We start from the raw sequence: 18,138 nt of genomic DNA, 5'->3' as shown, positions 1-18,138 counted from the left end.
CATAGACGCACACACGCACACCTAAGGTCTCACAGAGAGGTGCAGATATATATCTGTGTGTGTGTGTGTGCGTCTATGTGTGTGTGTGAAGCGAAAATTAAAAGCAACTATATGCAGAAACAAACCACCACAGCATGTGCGCGTGTGTAGCTGGCGCTGTACCACTGCCAATAGAAGCGTTCCCTGACGGCGTCTGCCTCAGCTGCGAGTGGTCGATACTAGACGCCGCCACCGCCAGTTTCGCACCATCTCTTGCTCACATCACCGCTGCGGAGGTTCTTAACGCACGATACACGTCTCGCAGCGTCGGCGCTGTGTTGTCTCGTCCTTGTGCGCATGCAGAGGAGGTGGAGACGAGTGGAGACGGGGAGGCGCTGCCTGTCGGCCTCCAGTGCTGCTGTTGCTGCAAAGAGGGTGCCCGCGACTGCTGATATGTGCAGACGTCGTGAAGTGTAACCATCGCTCGTGTTCGAGCAGAGGTGGAAGAGGAGGCTGTTGCTGGCCTTGCCTCCGCCGTGGTGGACAGACTGCGCTGTGGCGGTGGCGGTGACCATCGCACTGTGGGAGGCACTGTGATGAAGGACGGGCTACGGCGCAGCGCTGGTGATGTTACTGAGGCGTGGGTCTGACATTGGTCAGCTTGTCGCTCCTTCTCTGCCCGAAATGAATACGATGCGCGAACGTGGTCGCTGCATCTACTGCGATACGTGGACGACACAATACGGTCCCTACGCAGGGGCACAAACCAGGCGGAGGTGCGGGGAACTGGGGGAGTGGCATCAGCCACTCCCCCAGTTCGCGGGACGATACAAGTGGCGCGCTTAGGTGGTTCTTGGTGAACCTCAGCTCTGTCAAAGACGTTGGTGTAGGGGCCCATGATTTGTCGAGGATGTGAACTGGAGGTACAGTGCCCGTTAGGCGTGTACATGCCTTCGCCAGAAGTGTTTGTGGATGTGTTATCCACTCGGCTGTTGCGATCGTGATTGCCTTCCCTGTTCTCATCTGCGCCCACATTCTGCACCGATGCACGGTGGGATGATCGGGTGCGAGGGGGAGTTGTGTGCGCTTCGAGCGCATACTCGCGCTCCCACGGTTGCCGGTCACGGCTTTTCAGTGGATGTGCATACATGGCGCCGTCGCCGTCATCACGTCCGCCGCTGCGACGTTTTGCTCGACGCCGCTGTGGAGGAGCGATTGCAGCGATGTTGGCGCTGTCGACTTGGCGGAAAGACAGCGGTGTCACACCAGACGGCAGCGTGGGGACGGCAACTTGACCGTACTGAGCTCGTGCGTCCTCATCGACGACTGCGTCCACATGTCTTTCCACTGGGTGGCATGCCTCACGCAGCCTATCGAACTCACGCTGATCGAGGTACTCTAGCAGCCACTGTTGATCGGCTGACTCAGCCTCCCTGGACAGAGGCGAGTGGTCGAGGTCCTCGGTAGACGCCCAGGGAAGGCAAGGACGACAGGCAGCCATCGTGGCGCTATCATGCGGCGCAGAGTCAGTAACTGACCTGGATGAGGTCCTGGCCGCGTCGACAATCATTCGTGGGTCTCTCCTGTGCGCTTGTCCCTGCAGAGATGGATAGAGAGAAGAGAGCAGCAGCCCATCCTGTGACTCACCAAGCATCGCAGCAGCCGCTGCAGACCGCGCAACCTGCTCCTGCGGCTGCAGAAACAGCTGCAGGGTGCGGTTGCACTGCTTTACGCGGTTCGGCATCTGAGTCAGTCTCTTATGCGTGTGCAGCTTGCTGGTGTCATACTGGTACAAACACTCGGGCGCGACATCGACGCGGGCGCTGCGCCGCGAGGCAGCAGCTGGAAAACCATTCGCCTCTATGTGCGCGGCAAACGTCGTCCCCGGGCCGCGCGGTCGTCGCGTTGGCCGCTCCTGCTGGTGCTGCCATGAGACCGGTGCAGGTGTTTGGGCCTGTCGCCGCACCACTCCCTCTTGCTCTTCTAGATGACTGTTGGCGGCAGCGCCCCCAAACTGAATCTGCGAGGCGTTCTTCTCGGGAAATGTTCGACGGCCACGACGGCCTTCAAAGTGCATGGTTGCATCGATGATGCAAGTCGATGGCAGCGAGGATGATGCGACCGCCATCGACGAGAGACGAATGCTGTGCTTCTTTGCGCGAGTGGGTGTCTCATAGAGGCGTTGTAAACGCGCATGGACGATGGGAGGAGGAGGAAGAGGGGGAGGGGGACGGAGCGCCTATGGGGGGCCTGCGTGTCACGGCGATGCCATTGCGTCCTGCTGCATGTGTGTGGGTGCCACCGTGTACAGCGTATTCCTCAGAGGAGGTCCAGAGAGAGAGAGAAGAGAGGGAGGAATGGAGATGAGTGTAGGGCATCAGCAACTTGTCTGTTGAGGTCACATCCGCAGTGAAAGTGATATGGAGCAGGATTGAGCACACTTGCAGCCAAACCGAAGGAAGAGGGGGAGGGGGAATGGGGCTGCCGTTGTCATATAGGAGGGCCTAAGAAGTGTGAAGAAGTGGTGGCTGCCCTTGAGAAACGAGTGTGGGGATTAGGGCGCACCTGTTTGCCTGTCTGTGTTGGTGCTCGCGCCGCACTGTTTGTTAGCGTGCCTGCATGCAGAGATGCGTGCATCATTGTTTGGCTGACAGAGGGAATGTGCAGGCATGCTTGTACGCGCGCGCCTTGCCACGAGGCGAGGGGTTGGGGAGTGGTGGTGAGAGCGCAGTCATGGTCTCCAGCAAACGCGCTCTGTGCGCCTCTTCTCTTCCCTCTGCTGAACGAGGGAGTCGGTTTCAGAGTCAGGACTACAAGCAAATAAGTGATGGGCGAAACAAGTGGGGGCGAGAGGAGCAAAGGAGACGTCCAGGGCAGCAGCAGCCACGGGCATCGGTGATAGAAAGAGGAGAGGGAGAAACGGTGAGAGGCTCATCGCGCCAGGGCACACAGCTCGTCCGCCTGCAGCGTCATCACCTCCTTTGTCCGGCTAATCTCTACCTCGACAGCCATCAATTCACCATCGGCGCCACGAACGCGGTTTCGGATAGTGCACATCTCGCCTCGCCTGTTCCCCAGTACCACCATGGCACGGCCACCCTTCTTAGGGACCACTGTCTCAAGTCCGTCCACCCCTATCAGCTCTCGCATCTCGGCTGCAGCAGCCGTTAACTTACCGGAGTTGTGGACGCTCCTGCTGCCACTCTCACCGCTGCTGCTCCCCTCCACCCATTCCGTCAGCCGGATACGATTTTCGCTTCGTTGCACGGACTTGACGACGCACTTTTTGCCGCACCAGTCACCGGCTGCCTCCGCCGTGAGCCGCACGAGAAGATGCGGGATTACCCACCACGCCGCGGCGGTCACTGAGGGTGGCGGCTGAAGCGCAGGCGATGGCGAAGAGGACGGCACCACGGCTCCGTTTGGAGCCGACGGCGTGGTTGGTGTCGATGCGTTGCTGTGGATGATGGTCACGGGGCGACTTGCTGGGTCGGCCTTCCACACCGCGTACATCCTTTGCTCAACGTACCCTGCCGGCCGCACCTCGAAGAAGGACACTTTCGCGCGTGTACCGTCCAGGAAGAGCGCCTCGATGCTGCGCCCCTGCTGGTCCACCCGTGTCACCTCAAAGAGGGAATGCGTCATGTCCGCGGTGAGCTGCCGCCCGTACTTCCGCTCCTCGGGGGTGAGGCTGGCGGCGCTCCTGAAGTGACTCATCACCTTCTGCGCGACCGCCGCCACTGCCGAGTCGGTGGTGAGGGTGGAGGGTGCAGTTGAAGTTGGAGGGGAAGATGTAGTTGTACTCGTCACTGCGTGGCTCGGTGATGGGTCGGCGCCGCTGAGGGGCTTCCGCAGAGAGAGAATATCACCGATGCGCACCTGATGTCCCTCCATCGTGTCATGCGCCGCGTTGGCCGTGCTCAGGAAGCCGCCCGTGCTCAGTGGCACATACGTGTGAACAACCGTGAAGTCACCAGATGACGTCTGTGTGAATGGAATGTGGTGTACCCCCTTTTCACCGGTTGCGGCGGGGTTGGCGGCTGCATCACGGGCGCTGCGGCGGTGGTCACTCGATGTGTTGAGCGCGTGCATGCGATGCAGCAGCTGCATTCCAACACGAGACGGTGCCGCGCTGCCACCGTTTGTGTCGCTGGCGTTGGTGGAGGCACCGGTGAAGAAGCTCGTTGACGAGGCAGCAGGTGCCGTGTTCCCCACCGCATCATCACCGACGGCGTCCTCGTCCGCTTCATCGTGCACGTCACCTTCTTCACCGAAGAAGAAGTCTGCTCTGCTTGGTAGGCCGACAGACGGTGTAGCTGCGTGCGTGGCTGGTGCCCGTGGACATGCAGAGCTGCTCTGCGGGGCTCCGTTGGCGTGGCCCATCCGCCGTACCGGCCCTGCAGAAGCGACAGTGGTGCCCATGTTGCCACCATAGTCGTCATCATCACTCGCGTACTGCTCTAGCTCTCGCAGAAAGCGTGCACGTGCGCTTAGCGCTGAAGCGCCGTGGGTGTGTTCTCGAGCACCGACATGAGTGTCGTTGTCACGCTTGAACTGCTCTGAAGCGAGGCGCTTGTGCGGCGGAGCATCACCACTCGAGTTCATGGCGGATGTGCGCGCGCGCGCGCGACCACACGTTCTCTTGCTTTTTGCTCTTTCAACTATCAAGGGGCACCCTGGAAGTCTGTTTGAGGAGAGGAAGTACGAAGGATAAGAGAAAAGGAGAGAGAGAGAGATGGCAGCTCAAGTGCACCGTGCATGCGTGCGTGTTGTAAGCGCAGATGCGCGGGAAGAGGGGGAGGGGCGAGGCGGGGGCCCACTGTAGCCCCGCTGGAGGTCAAAGAGGACTTCATTGGGAACACCAGCACCAGTGAAACGTTGCCGGTATGTCCACTCTCCACTTGGCTTTGTCCTTCAGTTGGTGTAGGAATGTCAGCACGTGTTGGTGTCCGTGCCCGTGTGTCCACAGGCATAAACAGACTGACATCCACATGAGTACATGCAGCGCTGCACAGAGTGAGTAGTTTTTCGCATTCCCCTCCTTCCTTAAACGTAACCGTCAACTCATGAGGAAGAAGAAGAGGATAAGACTGGAAGAGAAGAGAGGAGGAGTGCCATATGTGTGTATCAGCACGCACGCCCACACATAGATGTCAAAGGTACGTGCTGAATTTACTGTCCTGTTCTCACTAATAGGGACTGAAGGGTGCTGAGCTGCCGCCGCCACCACCACCGCGGCCGATTCCGTTGCCCCGAGGGCTGCCTGCACCACGGCCGGCAGAATAAGGTGAGAAGCTGCTCCCACCGCGGCCGCGCATTCCACAACCGCCGCCCCCGCCGCGGTACGACGACGTGCTACGAGCACTGCCAATGTCGAAGCTACCGCGGCCACGGTTGGCGATAGAGTGGGGTCTTGGGAAGCCGTCACGGTCTCTGCTGAGGGGTAGCGGATCTGGTGCCTGGGTCACCTGCATATACTCGAGCGTGTCGGGATCAACTTCGCGCAGTGCGTTGCGGATGACAGCCATGTTGCGGCGGTGCCGAATGTAGCGCGTCTGCTCCTCCTCCGACATGTTCGGATTCGGCATCCGGTACCTGCGGGGGCCGCCTCCACCACCAGATCCTACTTTCCCACTGCCCTCTGCGCCGCTACGGCCGCGGTACTGCGAGAGGCCCGGCGGCTGACCTTCCCGGCTGTACAGCGCAGACGGAGACGGTGAGGCGGAAGGGCTTGTCATCCCCGGAAAGTTAGCCCAAGTGTATGGGCCCTGTAGCGGTGCTTCAAACATATCCAGCGAAAAGGCGACGTCTTGCGTTGTGCCCTGACGCTCGGCGAGAAGCTGACGAACCCTGGCATTCCGTTCCTGCTCGTAGACCGTCTCTGAGCGTGGCTTAAGGTCTCTGACCGTGGCGCTGCTACCCGTCGAGGAGGTCAGCGTGCAAGGTGTCGAACTGCTAGCGTGGTGGCCGACGACACGTGACGTCGCCAGCCCAGATCGCTTGGAGGCAGGCACGAATGTCAGCTCTAGGTCCTCTGGCACGTCGTCATCCTCCTCGTCTGACATGCGGGCTAGCACGTCGTAAGCGGACCTGCAATTTTGGCTCATTGACCACACCCGGTTTATGTCTCTGCCACTGCCGCAATCGATGAGGCTGCTGTGGAGAGCTGTGCCGTAGGTACTCCCAAGGCCAGCACGCTACGGGAGGGAGAGGTGACACGTCCTTCACAACCACTGGAATCGCTTTGGGGCCCCGCTGAATGGCGGAAGCGTCAGAGAGAAACAAAGCACCACGATGGCGGTAGCTAAGCTTAGGTGTACAGTGACGACTCTACCAAAAAAGCGCATATAGGAGGATGGTGTGACGGCACAGCGACTGGGAAAGGTGGAACGCGTATACACAGATGCGTGTACGCGTGTGTCCGCTGTGACCTTGTGCTTCTCTTCTCTGAGTGTGTAGGTATGTGTGATTCAATTGCGCTGATTGATGTGTGTGTGTGTGTGTGTAAAGCGGTGCGCATGTACATGACAAAGTAGCAGAGAGGAGCATATCGAGGGCAGTCATGCGAGTGGCGAGAGTAAAGATCTCGCACAGGCACCAAAAGAGAATGCGCTAAAACCTCTCGAGGAGAAGCGCTCGTCACGTGCCTAGCATAGTGCTGCTCTTTTCCTAGTCACACGTGCCTGTGCCGCACTGTGTGTGTGTTTAAGTGTATCCTCGTGCGCTATACGTAAGGATATGTTCTGTGCTTCAGCGTTTCCCTTCCCCTCTCAAGCAGCGCCTCCACTCGACCTCAGAAGGCCCTAATGATGCTGTCCTTACACGTCTACACCGCACATTCACTAAATACCGCGAAGGATGCGGCACTGCGCAGTGATCACCTCGAGGCTTCGGGCTCGTCACTAAACATCACCACTGCGACTATAGGAAGACTCCTAATCCACCGCCAGTTCGGCTCATCGCTTAGCGTTTCATTCGATGCCGCCTCCTAAAACGCCACTTCTCCCCACACATGCACACACACACAGTGCGCTTTGTGCGTGTGTGTGTGTGTGTGTGCATGTGGGAAGCAAGCGTCTACACCAACGCAGCCCAAGGAGACGCAGGGAAAGGGATAGGGGAGAGGAAGAGGGACGCCGCGTGTGCTGAAAAGGAAAGGGGGAGGGAGAAAACAGAAGGTTAACACACACACAAACATACATACACCTCTACACACACGCACACGAGCAAAGCGCACTGTGTGTGTGTGTGCGTGTGCCAGGGAAGGAATACAAAAGAGAACAAAGAAAACAAGCAAGAGCGAAAGTAAAGTTACGAGCTGGTGGCGAGACTTGCGCTCGTACGCCGATGCACCCCACCACCACCACGCGGAGGGAGACATGTGAGCTGGGAAGGGTTCGGGAAAAGAGAGAAGGCAAAAAGTGCGCTTTGCACAATCGAGACTGTTCTTCTCTCGCCTTTTCTTCGTTAAAGTTGTCTTAGCAAGTGAGCTCCTTCTCCAGGTAGTAGCTCTCAGGCATGTAGTGCGGCTCCCAGAACGCCTGCTTTACCACTTTCATCAGGTCTGGGCGGTTGTCTGGCAGGCCCTCCTTGGCCATCCCCATCGCCTGCAGCTTCTGAATACACGCCACGGCCACCTCACGCGATACGCGCCGCACATCTTCGATAGGCGGGTACAGCTGCCCTTTGGCGAGGTCGTCCGGCGTGACCAGCGTGCTTAGGCAGGCTGCTGCTGCCACCAGCACCTCCTGCGGGATGTACGGAGGCTGAGCAATACAGCAGCCGAGGCCGACGCCAGGGAAGATGTACAGATTGTTGCCTTGGGATGGCTTCAGCGTGCGGCCGTTGACGACCGTTTCAGGGAAGGGGCTGCCCGAGGCAACGATGGCGTTACCGTTCGTCCACTTGTATGCGTTCGCCGGCACAATTTCGGCTTTGCTGGATGGATTTGACAGCGGGAAGATGATCGGGTGTGGGCAGTACGAGTGCATAAACTCCACCATTTCGCGCGAAAAGACGTTGCCGGTGGCGCCGAGGCCGATGAGCGCTGTCGGGCGCACGTAGCGCACAACGTCGTCGAGGGTCCTGAGTCCTGCGATGTCTGCATCGGGGATGTCGGTGCGGGCCCATTCCAGCTTGTGCTTGGCCAGCTTGTCGCCACGGTTGGTGGCCACCATGCCCATCGAGTCGACGAAGAAGGCGCTTTTCTTAGTGTCCTCCCTCTTCGCCCCTATCACCGTGGCGAGATCGGCGATGCTCTCCGCCACACCGGTCGCAGCGGAGCCCGCACCGAAGAAGACGATGCGCTGCTGATCAATGGGGATCGTGCTTAGCTTCACCGCCGTGTGGAAGCCAGCAGCGATGACGGCGCCGGTGCCCTGGATGTCGTCGTTGAAGCAGCGGTACTTCCGCTGGTATCGCTCCAGCATGTCGAAGCAGTGGTTGTTGCTGAAGTCTTCAAACTGCACCACGGCAGAGGGCCAGGTGGACTTCACGGCTTCCATGAACTCGTCCAGCAGAGCATAAAAGTCGGCGTCGCTACAGCGCGGCTTGCGCAAACCGAGGTAAAGCGGGTTGTTTCGGAGATTGATGTTGTTAGTGCCGACGTCCATGACGACCGGCAGCACGCGGCTCGGCTTTACGCCACCGGCAGCAACGTACAGGGAGCACTTGCCGATGCTGATGCCGATACCGTTGGCGCCGAGGTCGCCCAGGCCGAGAATGCGGGAGCCGTCGGTGATGACGATGACATCGATGTTCGTCTTTCGAAGGTTCTGAATCATCTTCCTCACCTTGCCTTTGTTGGCGACGTCGAGGTACAGTCCGTGGTCCTTCTGATAGAGGTCCCCGTAGTGCTGGCAAGCCTCGCCGACGGTCGGTGTGTACACAATCGGGAGTGTCTGCTTCAGGTACCGCGTCAGGATGGCGTAGTAGAGGGTGACGTTTGTGTTCTGCACATTGCGGAGCAGCTGGTAGCGGTTGATTGGCTCGTTGAAGCGGTTCAGCTGATCCCAGTACCGCTCCACCTGGTCGTCAAGGGTCTCGACAGACGGCGGCAGCAACCCCTCCACGTTCATGTGACTCCGCTCTGCAGCAGTAAAGGCTGTGCCCTTATTGGTGAAGCGGTTGCGAAGGTAATCTACACCGCGCACTGAGCGTTTCGACGCCCCCGTCAGGTGAAACATCGACTTTGCAAACATGCTGAAGACGGTGATTGGGCAAAGGGGCAAACCCCATGAAGAGGGCGCAAGCGAAGGGGCACGACAAGAGAAGGGGTGTAGCCAAGTCGGCGAGGAAGACGTGAGGGCTACAGCGGTCTTACTGGTCGTCCTTGTGGGTGAAAGAGAAGTAAATGTAAGCAGGAGCCCAACGAAGCGAAGTGTGTGTGTGTGTGTTTAGGGAGGAGGGGGCTGGGCAGAACTCCCCCAAAAGAGCTGAATATGCAGGCACTGCGTACCTGGTTCGTGGGTGTGCGTGTCCCTCTCTCTCTGTGTGCCTCTGATCACGCCACGGACTGTCCCAAGTCTGTCCGAGAGGGACGAGGCGGAGGGCAGAAGACAGTCGCCAACGCACGCACACGAGCCAGCGAGCCAGCGAGAGAGAGAGACGATAGTTACGAAAGAAAAAGACAGAGACAATGCGGTAGACTTAAGGGATTTGACTGATATCCGAATGGCGTGAGGGGGTGGCTGTGCGTGCGTGTCGGTGTGCACGTATCCGTGTGTGAAGGGAGGGAGGGTAAGGAAGGCAAGGCGACAGAGGAGGTGAAGAGGAAGGCCTATAAACTTGTCACAACTTCGCTGCCATGAGGAGGTGAGGGGGGGGGGGTCCACCCACGCCTAATTCGCTAAGCTCACACCCATTCACTGTACCTCAGCCACGAGAGAGAGAGAGGGTGGTGGTGATGGTGATGGTGTGGGGGAGGGGCAAGACGCAAAGGCCGGATCTTCGATGGCGCACGCAGAAGCGGCAGAGTAGATTCGGTGTTCCCTCCTTTTCTCCCTTCTTCGACCCTCTTTCTTTCGCTGTTTAGCACCAAACGGATTTGTTCTCCGTCACTGCGTTATTCGCCAAGTTGCATGTTTTTTTTTCTCTCTCTCTCGCACATAGGGTTATGTGAAGGGACACGGATGGCGCATCGACCACGTGACGGCGGGTCGGTGACAGCGACAGACGGGAGGGTGAAAAGCGTAGAAGTGCGTGAGGAATGCGTGGCGGAGGCGCCCCCTGCTGAGGCATCACTTTCTTCACTTGTCTGTTTCACCTCAGCCGGTGTGGGCTGTTTTTCGCCCGCTGATGGCCCAGCCGCAGCGCACATCTCGTTTTTCTCCCCCTCTTTTTCCGTCTCGCTGCGTCCTCTGTGATATTGCGTTTAATTGCGTTGTTGGCCGTCTCTCAGCCTACCGCGCGCGTGTCCTCTGTTGGTGGGGGAGGGGGAGGGAGAGAGGAGCAAACGGATGCGGCTGATGTACCCTCCTGTTGGTCGCCCCTCCACTGTCGTTGTACGTACGTGTGGGCGCTTATGCGCTGCGCCACACATTAGTAAAAAATAACAAACAAACGAGAAGTCGGCTCGCTGCTGCAGCTGCGAAGGAGCGGCGATTACGCTGAGAGTGTTGCGGAGGCACTCACGTTTATTTCTGCTGCTGCTGCTGTTCACTCTTTCTTTTCCCTGCTCATGCACTCGACAAGAGTACCCCAGAAGAGCCTCGCAACGTGTCCATTCTGTGCCATTGAGCAGCAGCAGGTCAAGTCCTACTCTACTGGGATTCCCCCACTCGGCACTGTTAAAGGCCCGATGGCCTGCTGCTTTGCAGCACTAGGGACACCCGCTCGAGCCCCGCGGACACTCTGCCCACCACGTGGGGGGTACAGACGTGCTCGCTGGCGCCAGCCGCTCCGACGCAGCGCCATCCACAGCCTGACTACCGACATCAGGAGCGATACACCGCTCTAACCCCCCTCCTCCCACGTCATAGGTAGGTGACCTTGCCACCCCCAGAAGTTATTCGGCATGGGCGGAGGGGGGTAGGTGTTGCTTAGGTTCTTCACACAGAGTGGGGGGTCACTGGACTGTGACACCGTGCTTAGGTGCGTGTCCTCCCCCCGTGGTCGGAGGAAGGCACATGCGTCCGTGCGTCGCTGTCGTAAGCGAAGAAATACAAAATCTAACTAACATCGAAGAGAACGATAGAGGCACGAAAAGGTAACGAGAGGATAAACTGCAGGTGTACCCCATTATCTGCGGAAACGGCAGCGCCAGCATAGAGGCACGCAAAGGAAAAAGGCGCTGGAGGGACTCACACCTGATGGATAGTGCTGATGGGGAGGTGAGGTCGTGTGAGGGGCGGGGAGAGAGGACGAGAGCCTCAGTCTGCTGAGGGTTTGATGTACATGCACGCGCACAAATACAACTACCCAGTGACAGAGAACGCAGGAAAACTACGCCACCGCCTTCCCTGAGCGCTAGTGGCTCACGGCGTACTCGCCCAGCCGCCGTTCTTCACCGAAGGCAAACTTGCAGTTCAGCCGGGTAGTGCGGCACCCACTGAGACGCCTTCACAACCGCCAGAATAGCCTCCTTCTCGCGCGGCAGGTTTTTGTTTCCGTCGATGCCGAGGCGCTGCGCCTCCATGATCACCTCAGTGGCAATGTGGGCAGAGATGTTGTGAATGTCATCCAGTGGGGGGTACAGCTGCTCTGCCTCCATCTGCTCCGGCGTCGTGAGGAGGTTCAGGCATGCTGAGGCGGCCACCAGGAGGTCATCCGGGATATAGGACGGCTGGACCAGCGCGCAGCCGAGGCCGACGCCAGGGAAGACGTACAGGTTGTTGCCCTGCGACGGCTTGATGGTCTTGCCGTTGATGGTGGAAGCCGGAAAGGGGCTGCCAGAGGCGATGATGGCTGCTCCGTTGGTCCAGCGGTACGCATCCTCCGGCATCACCTCCGACTTGCTTGTAGGATTCGACAGAGGGAAGATAATCGGGCGGGCTGCGTTGGCGGCGACACTCTTCACTATCTCCTCCGTAAACACAGGACCAACACCGCCCAGACCAAGCAAGGCTGTCGGCTTCACGAACTTCACGACATCCTCGAGCAACTTCAGATTTTGGCTGGACTCGGCAGAGACGTCCTTGCGTGAGAACAGTAGCTTGTGCTCTGCCAGCTTGTCGCCGCGAGTGTCACACACCAAGCCCTTCGTGTCGACCAGGTAGAAGGTCTTCAGCACCTCAGCGATGTCCACGTTGTACAAACGAGAGGCCAGCTGGGCGATGTTCTTGGCCACGCCGACCGCGGCAGCCCCGGCGCCGAAGACGACGATGCGCTGCTCCAGCGGGCCGAGGCCCGACTTCTTGACGGCGTTCAGGAAGCCAGCGGCGATGACGGCGCCGGTGCCCTGGATGTCGTCGTTGAAGCAGCGGTACTTCCGCTGGTATCGCTCCAGCATGTCGAAGCAGTGGTTGTTGCTGAAGTCTTCAAACTGCACCACGGCAGAGGGCCAGGTGGACTTCACGGCTTCCATGAACTCGTCCAGCAGGCTGTTGAACTGGTCATCATCGAGGCGCTTCTCGCGGGTGCCGAGGTACTCGCGGTCGCTCAGGTAGTGTTGCGTGTTAGTGCCGACATCCAGGACGACCGGCAACACGCGGGTCGGGTGCATGCCAGCGCCGGCAACGTACAGGGAGCACTTGCCGATGCTGATGCCGATACCGTTGGCGCCGAGGTCGCCCAGGCCGAGAATGCGGGAGCCGTCGGTGATGACGATGACATCGACGTTGTCATACAGCGATTCTTTCATCACCTCAGCGAAGTGGCCCTTGAGGTGCTTGCTGAGATACATGCCGCGCTCACGTACCCAATGGTTGCTGAAGTTCAGGCAAGCCTCACCGATGGTCGGAGTGTAGATGATGGGGAGCAGCGCCTCGATGTGGGCGAGCACGAGGGCATAGTAGAGCGTCGTGTTCGTCGCATGGATGTTGACCATGTGATGGTAGCGGTTGATGGGCTTCTCGTAGCGGCACAGCTGCGTCCAGGCACGCTCCACTTGCTCCTCAAGGGTCTCGACAGTGGGCGGCAGGGCACCAAGGATACCGAGTTGCTTACGCTGCTCTGTTGTGAAGGCGGTCCCGCGGTTCAGGTAGCGGTTCGTCAGGACGTTCGCACCTTGCGAATACCCAAGCAGCGTCATGCTGGTCTGCTGATTCTTTTGGAGGGACATTCTCGCTTGCTGCTCGTACTGACGTCTTGAGCGAAATCGTGCTGGAAACGAAATAAAGCGAAGCGGTCGAGCACGACGAGGTGGGTGAGTGCCGGTGGGGGGGGGGTGAGGGGGGTGGGGGGGGGGCGTGTGTAGCGCACTGGGCGTAATACCTGACAAATCCAGAACACCAAAAACAAACGTTTGTGTTGCTTCGATGAATATGGCGAAGAAAACTTCTTAGCAAGCAAAAGCGAGGAGGGGGAGGGAGGGGGGAGGGGGGGACAAGAGGCAACTCTGCGAGTCAGTGAGGAAGCGGCCGACCGACGGAGAGAGGAAGAGAGAGGCAGAAATGGTCAAGAGAGAAAGCGGCGGGGTGGCGCATAAGAGAAAGCCATCGGAGTGCTCCAACATCTCCGCTCATTCTGTGCTATAGAGCAGCAGCAGGTCAAGTCCTACTCTACTGGGATTCCCCCACTCGGCACTGTTAAAGGCCCGATGGCCTGCTGCTTTGCAGCACTAGGGACACCCGCTCGAGCCCCGCGGACACTCTGCCCACCACGTGGGGGGTACAGACGTGCTCGCTGGCGCCAGCCGCTCCGACGCAGCGCCATCCACAGCCTGACTACCGACATCAGGAGCGATACACCGCTCTAACCCCCCTCCTCCCACGTCATAGGTAGGTGACCTTGCCACCCCCAGAAGTTATTCGGCATGGGCGGAGGGGGGGGTAGGTGTTGCTTAGGTTCTTCACACAGAGTGGGGGGTCACTGGACTGTGACACCGTGCTTAGGTGCGTGTCCTCCCCCCCTCTGCTTTCAGGTTCTCGATTCTACTTGGAGCATGAAAACGGGATGATCCCCGTTGATCTCGCCGCGCCGTGCAGTGCTTGAACACCCCGAGGCAGAAGGACAGAAGGAGGGGAGTAGACGCACACGACTGATAACGCAGGAGAGGAAGAGATTTGGAGAAGCGCTGGAAGGAAGGAAGGAAATGGGGGACTCGCTGCAAGAACTGCTGAATTATACACACACACACACTTCTTTACTCGTAGGCGAGACCTTTATTGGCTGTGTCTGCCTTGGTCACCGCTCTCAACAAAGGAGAGAGTTAGCGTAGCTAGTCACTCTCCTCCTCGGAAGAGTCAAACTCGCCCTCTTCCTCATCGTCGTCGTCGATCACCTCAATCTCCATTTCGCTCTCCTGCTGCTGTATGGCGGCCTGGCTGGCGCACGTGATCGTCTCCTCGTCGTCTTCGAAGGCGGGTCTGTCGACCTTCACGCGGGTCGACACCACGGGTCTGGGCATCTTGGTGTTGTCACGCTCGTCAGCGAAGAGGAAGGACAGCAGTGACGGCGCGTGCCTTGCCACGGCGCGGGTGACGCTGTCAAGGTTGAAAGAGGCCACGGAGCTGATATGGCGCCACGCCTTTAACTCGTCCATGCGTGGACCGCTCTTTTTCTTCGGCTGTCCCACCTTGCGGAACTGCATCTTGAGCTCCTCCGCCTGCTTGCTGCGGCTCCCGCGGTCGCTCGTGGCCAAGGGCTCGGCTGCCTCGCAGGATGTGCAACCGAGCAGATCGTGGGTGTCGCATAGCGTGTCGACTTTGTACTTGAAGAGGGACTTAAGCTCCTCCAGTGTGAAGTGCTGTTTTGAGTCTTCCTGCATGTCTACCACGTTCGCCGACAAGCCTTGCTTGCTCACCTGCCGCTGGTAGATTTTTTCCTCGATAGTGCCGGTGCTGAGCAAGCGGTAGATGAAGACCCGCTTCTTCTGGCCATCGCGCCAGACGCGGCCCATAGCCTGCGCATCGTTTGCGGGATTCCAGTCGGGGTCGAAGAGAATCAGCCGGTTGGCGCCGATCAGGTTCAGCCCGACGCCGCCGGCCTTCGAGGAAAGCAGAAATACAACTTCCTGTGAGTCGGGTACGTTGAAGTAGTCCACCAGCTGCTGACGTTTCTTGATGGGCGTGCTGCCATCAAGCTGGAAGTACGCGATCCTCTTCGAGTTGCACAGCGCCGCAATGATGTCGAGCGTTTGTGTGAAGTTCGACACGATCACGAGCTTGTCGTGTTCGCCGTTTTCTCGAAGCTCATCGAGCACGAGGGAGACAAAGTGCATCTTACTGCCGTAGTCCATACTCAAGCTACCCGGCTTGAACCCCTTGGGCAGCACAGAGAAGGGGATGCCCTGTGGCTCATCTGCTGCGCTGCTGCGGCCGCGGCGGCGCCCAGCCTGCTGTTGCTGCGCCGATGCACCGATGCCATTGCCAACCTGATGGGACAGGTGGACCGCGTCGTGGAAGAGATCCATGTGGTTACAAAGCTTCCGCAGGGCGGAAATGAGCACCAGCGGTGTGCACTCCGCAGACTCGACAATATCGGCCAGCTTCTGGTAGGCCTGCTCCTGCTTTGCTCCCAGCCGCACAAAGACTGTGACGTCCACCTTGGGCGGCAGGTACGACTCATTGATGGACTGCGTGCGACGGAGGATAAAGCGCTGCGTCAGCATCGAGAGGTAATGCGCGCGATCGCGGCCAAGCGACTTGAGATGGTCTGGGCAGTCCGGATCACGGCCGAGAGAGACGGGCTCCTCGAAGACGCGTGTGAAGAGGTCTCGATTGCCGAGGATACCGGGGTTGACAAAGTTGACCATGGCGTGAAACTCGGATAGATCGTTCTGGATGGGGGTGCCGGAGAGGATGATGCGATTGCGCGTCGGCAGCATGTCCACTGCCTTGGTCGTCTTCACCTCCGCGTTCTTGAGGCGGTGGCCCTCGTCGCAGACGACCAGCTCGACAAAGCGCAGTCTCGAGAGACGGTCGATGTATTTGCGCAGCTGGTCGTACGAGATGACGAGGACGTCGCCGTCGCCGTCGAAGCGGGAGATGATGCGGTCGCCCTTCGGGGTCGACTCGGAGATGGCAAAATGTTTCACGGCCCCCTCGCCCAACCACTTGTCAAACTCATTGCACCAGTTCTTCACCAGCGAGGACGGTGTCACGACGAGGCACTTGCGGGCTGTCGGCTGGCCGTGCTTGCCTTGCTTCAAGCATGTGTAGATGGTGGCCACCGTCTGTATCGTTTTCCCCAGGCCCATCTCATCGGCCAGAATGGCGCCGTGGTAGCCGAGCATGCGCTCACCCGTGATGCAGTCGAAGAGGAACTTCACACCGATGATTTGGTGTGGCCGCAGCTTGTCGCCAATTATCGGGTCTACTACGACGGAGACTTGTCGACGGCCATGCAGGTCACGCTTGTAGTCGGCGCGGAACAGCACCACCGCCTTCTCGCGGTCCGGGTCGTGCAGCGGGCGCAGCTCGTTCATGATGATGCCGTTCTTACCCATCTTTGGTCGGCCGGCCACAGGGACGACGAAGCCTGTTTCTCCATCCTTGGGGCGACGGCGGAAGAGGATGGAGGCAAAGGCACTGTTGTTGCCGAGCGAGATGCCAAAGCTCATCTCGGGCTTCCGCGCCTTCGCCTCCTCGGCGGCCGCGGCGTCGGCCTTGGCCTTGGCCTTGTCCTCCCTCACGCGGAGGTCGTGCTCGGAGCGCAAGAAGAACTCGCCACTACGGAACGCTTCTTCTGTGAGAGCCGTTATGAGCAGCACGTGCTTTGTGCCCACCTTCAAGGTGCTGCCGGCCTTGGCGTTGTCGACTTCCTCCTGCTTGATCGGGTAACCAGGGTCGGGCCGGTTGCCGTACTGCCGCCCCACACGGTCGTACATCATGACACCCAGCAACTCCGTATCAATGATGACAATGCCGACAGACTCATGCCGCGTCGCACCGTCCGTCTCGACCTGGAAGTACAGCTTGCCATAGGGGCTGGCGGGGTAGCAGCTCACAACCTTGTCTGTTGGGATAGCGTCGTCATTCGCAGCCGCCGCAGCGGCCTCATGACTCCCCTTGGCTGCTGATGCTGCGTTACCATCGGCAGCCTCAGGTGCACTGGGGACTGACTTCACACCGCCAGCGCCTGCCTCCACCCTGATCAGTTTTGCGGCGCCGCTTCCCTGGTCTTCGCAGTCCTCGGCCTCATCGCCTGTCTTTCCCTGCGCTGCTGCAGCAGCTTGAAGGGTCCGCGCGACCACCGCCTTGGAGGCGGACTCCGGCTGGTGGTAGTCTATCTGGCTGCGCCGTGCCAGTCGGTGCGCCAGGAGGTCATTGTTTGCCGTACTGCCAGCACTGTGCGGGGTCACGGTGGGGTACATCACCTCGCGTCGTACGCCAGTGGAGGTGACGAGGGCCACAGTTGGACCAGGCAGATCCGCAGCGCTGTCATTGGTGTTTCTGGAATCCCCTGATCCGGGCGCCTTACAGCTGCCGCTGCTGAGGGCACGCCAGCCGGTCATGAAGCGCGGTACGGCGGAAGCCGAGGTGGCGGGCAGCAGTGGATGCACGCTGGGCTTGCGCGCCGCCGGCTTATCCTCACCACTCGTTGTGGGCGGGCGGAACGTGCCGTTGGCAACGCCGCTGCCTGCTGTTGACTTGCGCATCGTCACGTTGGGTATGGCTCACCAACGCGCGCGCACACACCCACACTGGCGAGAAGATGTAGAGAGCGAGAGGAGGAGAGGAGGGCAGCTCTATCCCTCTCTCTACCCTATGCGCAGTGTGCTGGCTCGTGTGTTTGTGGAGCGGAGGAGGGGTGATTGTGCAGTGCGCGCTAGGGCTGCCCGCGCAATGCGAGTAAAAGAGGACTAGAGCAGGAGGGAGAGGTTAACACGGCTACAGACTGTATGGTCGGTGAAGCGACAAGGGCAAAATAAAAAGTGGATGGGAGAGAGGAAAAAATGATATAGTGGTGCTGAGAGGACAGGCTGAGTGTGCGTGTGTGTGCGAAAAAATCACGTGCCGAGAGGATTGTGTATGTGAGCACATACGCGAAGACGCACGAGTGTGGAGGAAAGCGACAGCGAGAGAGTGTGGAGGGGGTTGGTTGATTGGATGGTGGGAT

The 18,138-nt window shown here is 59.3% G+C and overlaps 6 protein-coding genes across 6 annotated transcripts; all 6 read right to left on the bottom strand.

The window, feature by feature from the left end:
• Window positions 1–256: 256 nt before the first annotated feature.
• LBRM_24_0820 (hypothetical protein, unknown function) lies at window positions 257–2,107 on the bottom strand (the record flags this gene model as incomplete). The annotated part of the gene is made up of 1 exon (XM_001565298.1): window positions 257–2,107. One exon carries the CDS (start codon window positions 2,105–2,107, stop codon window positions 257–259), a length of 1,851 nt encoding a protein of 616 aa, XP_001565348.1.
• An 803-nt stretch (window positions 2,108–2,910) lies between these two features.
• LBRM_24_0810 (conserved hypothetical protein) lies at window positions 2,911–4,584 on the bottom strand (the record flags this gene model as incomplete). The annotated part of the gene is made up of 1 exon (XM_001565297.2): window positions 2,911–4,584. The coding sequence occupies one exon, from the start codon at window positions 4,582–4,584 to the stop codon at window positions 2,911–2,913; it is 1,674 nt and encodes a 557-aa protein (XP_001565347.1).
• Window positions 4,585–5,168: 584 nt separating this feature from the next.
• Window positions 5,169–6,086, bottom strand: LBRM_24_0800 (conserved hypothetical protein; the record flags this gene model as incomplete). The annotated part of the gene is made up of 1 exon (XM_001565296.2): window positions 5,169–6,086. The coding sequence occupies one exon, from the start codon at window positions 6,084–6,086 to the stop codon at window positions 5,169–5,171; it is 918 nt and encodes a 305-aa protein (XP_001565346.2).
• Window positions 6,087–7,457: 1,371 nt separating this feature from the next.
• LBRM_24_0790 (putative malic enzyme) lies at window positions 7,458–9,179 on the bottom strand (the record flags this gene model as incomplete). The annotated part of the gene is made up of 1 exon (XM_001565295.2): window positions 7,458–9,179. One exon carries the CDS (start codon window positions 9,177–9,179, stop codon window positions 7,458–7,460), a length of 1,722 nt encoding a protein of 573 aa, XP_001565345.2.
• Window positions 9,180–11,482: 2,303 nt separating this feature from the next.
• Window positions 11,483–13,198, bottom strand: LBRM_24_0780 (malic enzyme; the record flags this gene model as incomplete). Its single annotated transcript, XM_001565294.2, has 1 exon — window positions 11,483–13,198. One exon carries the CDS (start codon window positions 13,196–13,198, stop codon window positions 11,483–11,485), a length of 1,716 nt encoding a protein of 571 aa, XP_001565344.2.
• A 1,098-nt stretch (window positions 13,199–14,296) lies between these two features.
• On the bottom strand, window positions 14,297–17,677 carry LBRM_24_0770 (putative DNA repair and recombination protein RAD54; the record flags this gene model as incomplete). Its single annotated transcript, XM_001565293.1, has 1 exon — window positions 14,297–17,677. The coding sequence occupies one exon, from the start codon at window positions 17,675–17,677 to the stop codon at window positions 14,297–14,299; it is 3,381 nt and encodes a 1,126-aa protein (XP_001565343.1).
• Window positions 17,678–18,138: the final 461 nt, after the last annotated feature.

Source organism: Leishmania braziliensis, chromosome 24 (assembly GCF_000002845.2).
Source record: "Leishmania braziliensis MHOM/BR/75/M2904 complete genome, chromosome 24".
Classification (NCBI taxonomy): domain Eukaryota; phylum Euglenozoa; class Kinetoplastea; order Trypanosomatida; family Trypanosomatidae; genus Leishmania; species Leishmania braziliensis.
Note: the sequence above shows the minus strand (reverse complement) of the source record. Positions and strands in the feature narration are given on the sequence as shown.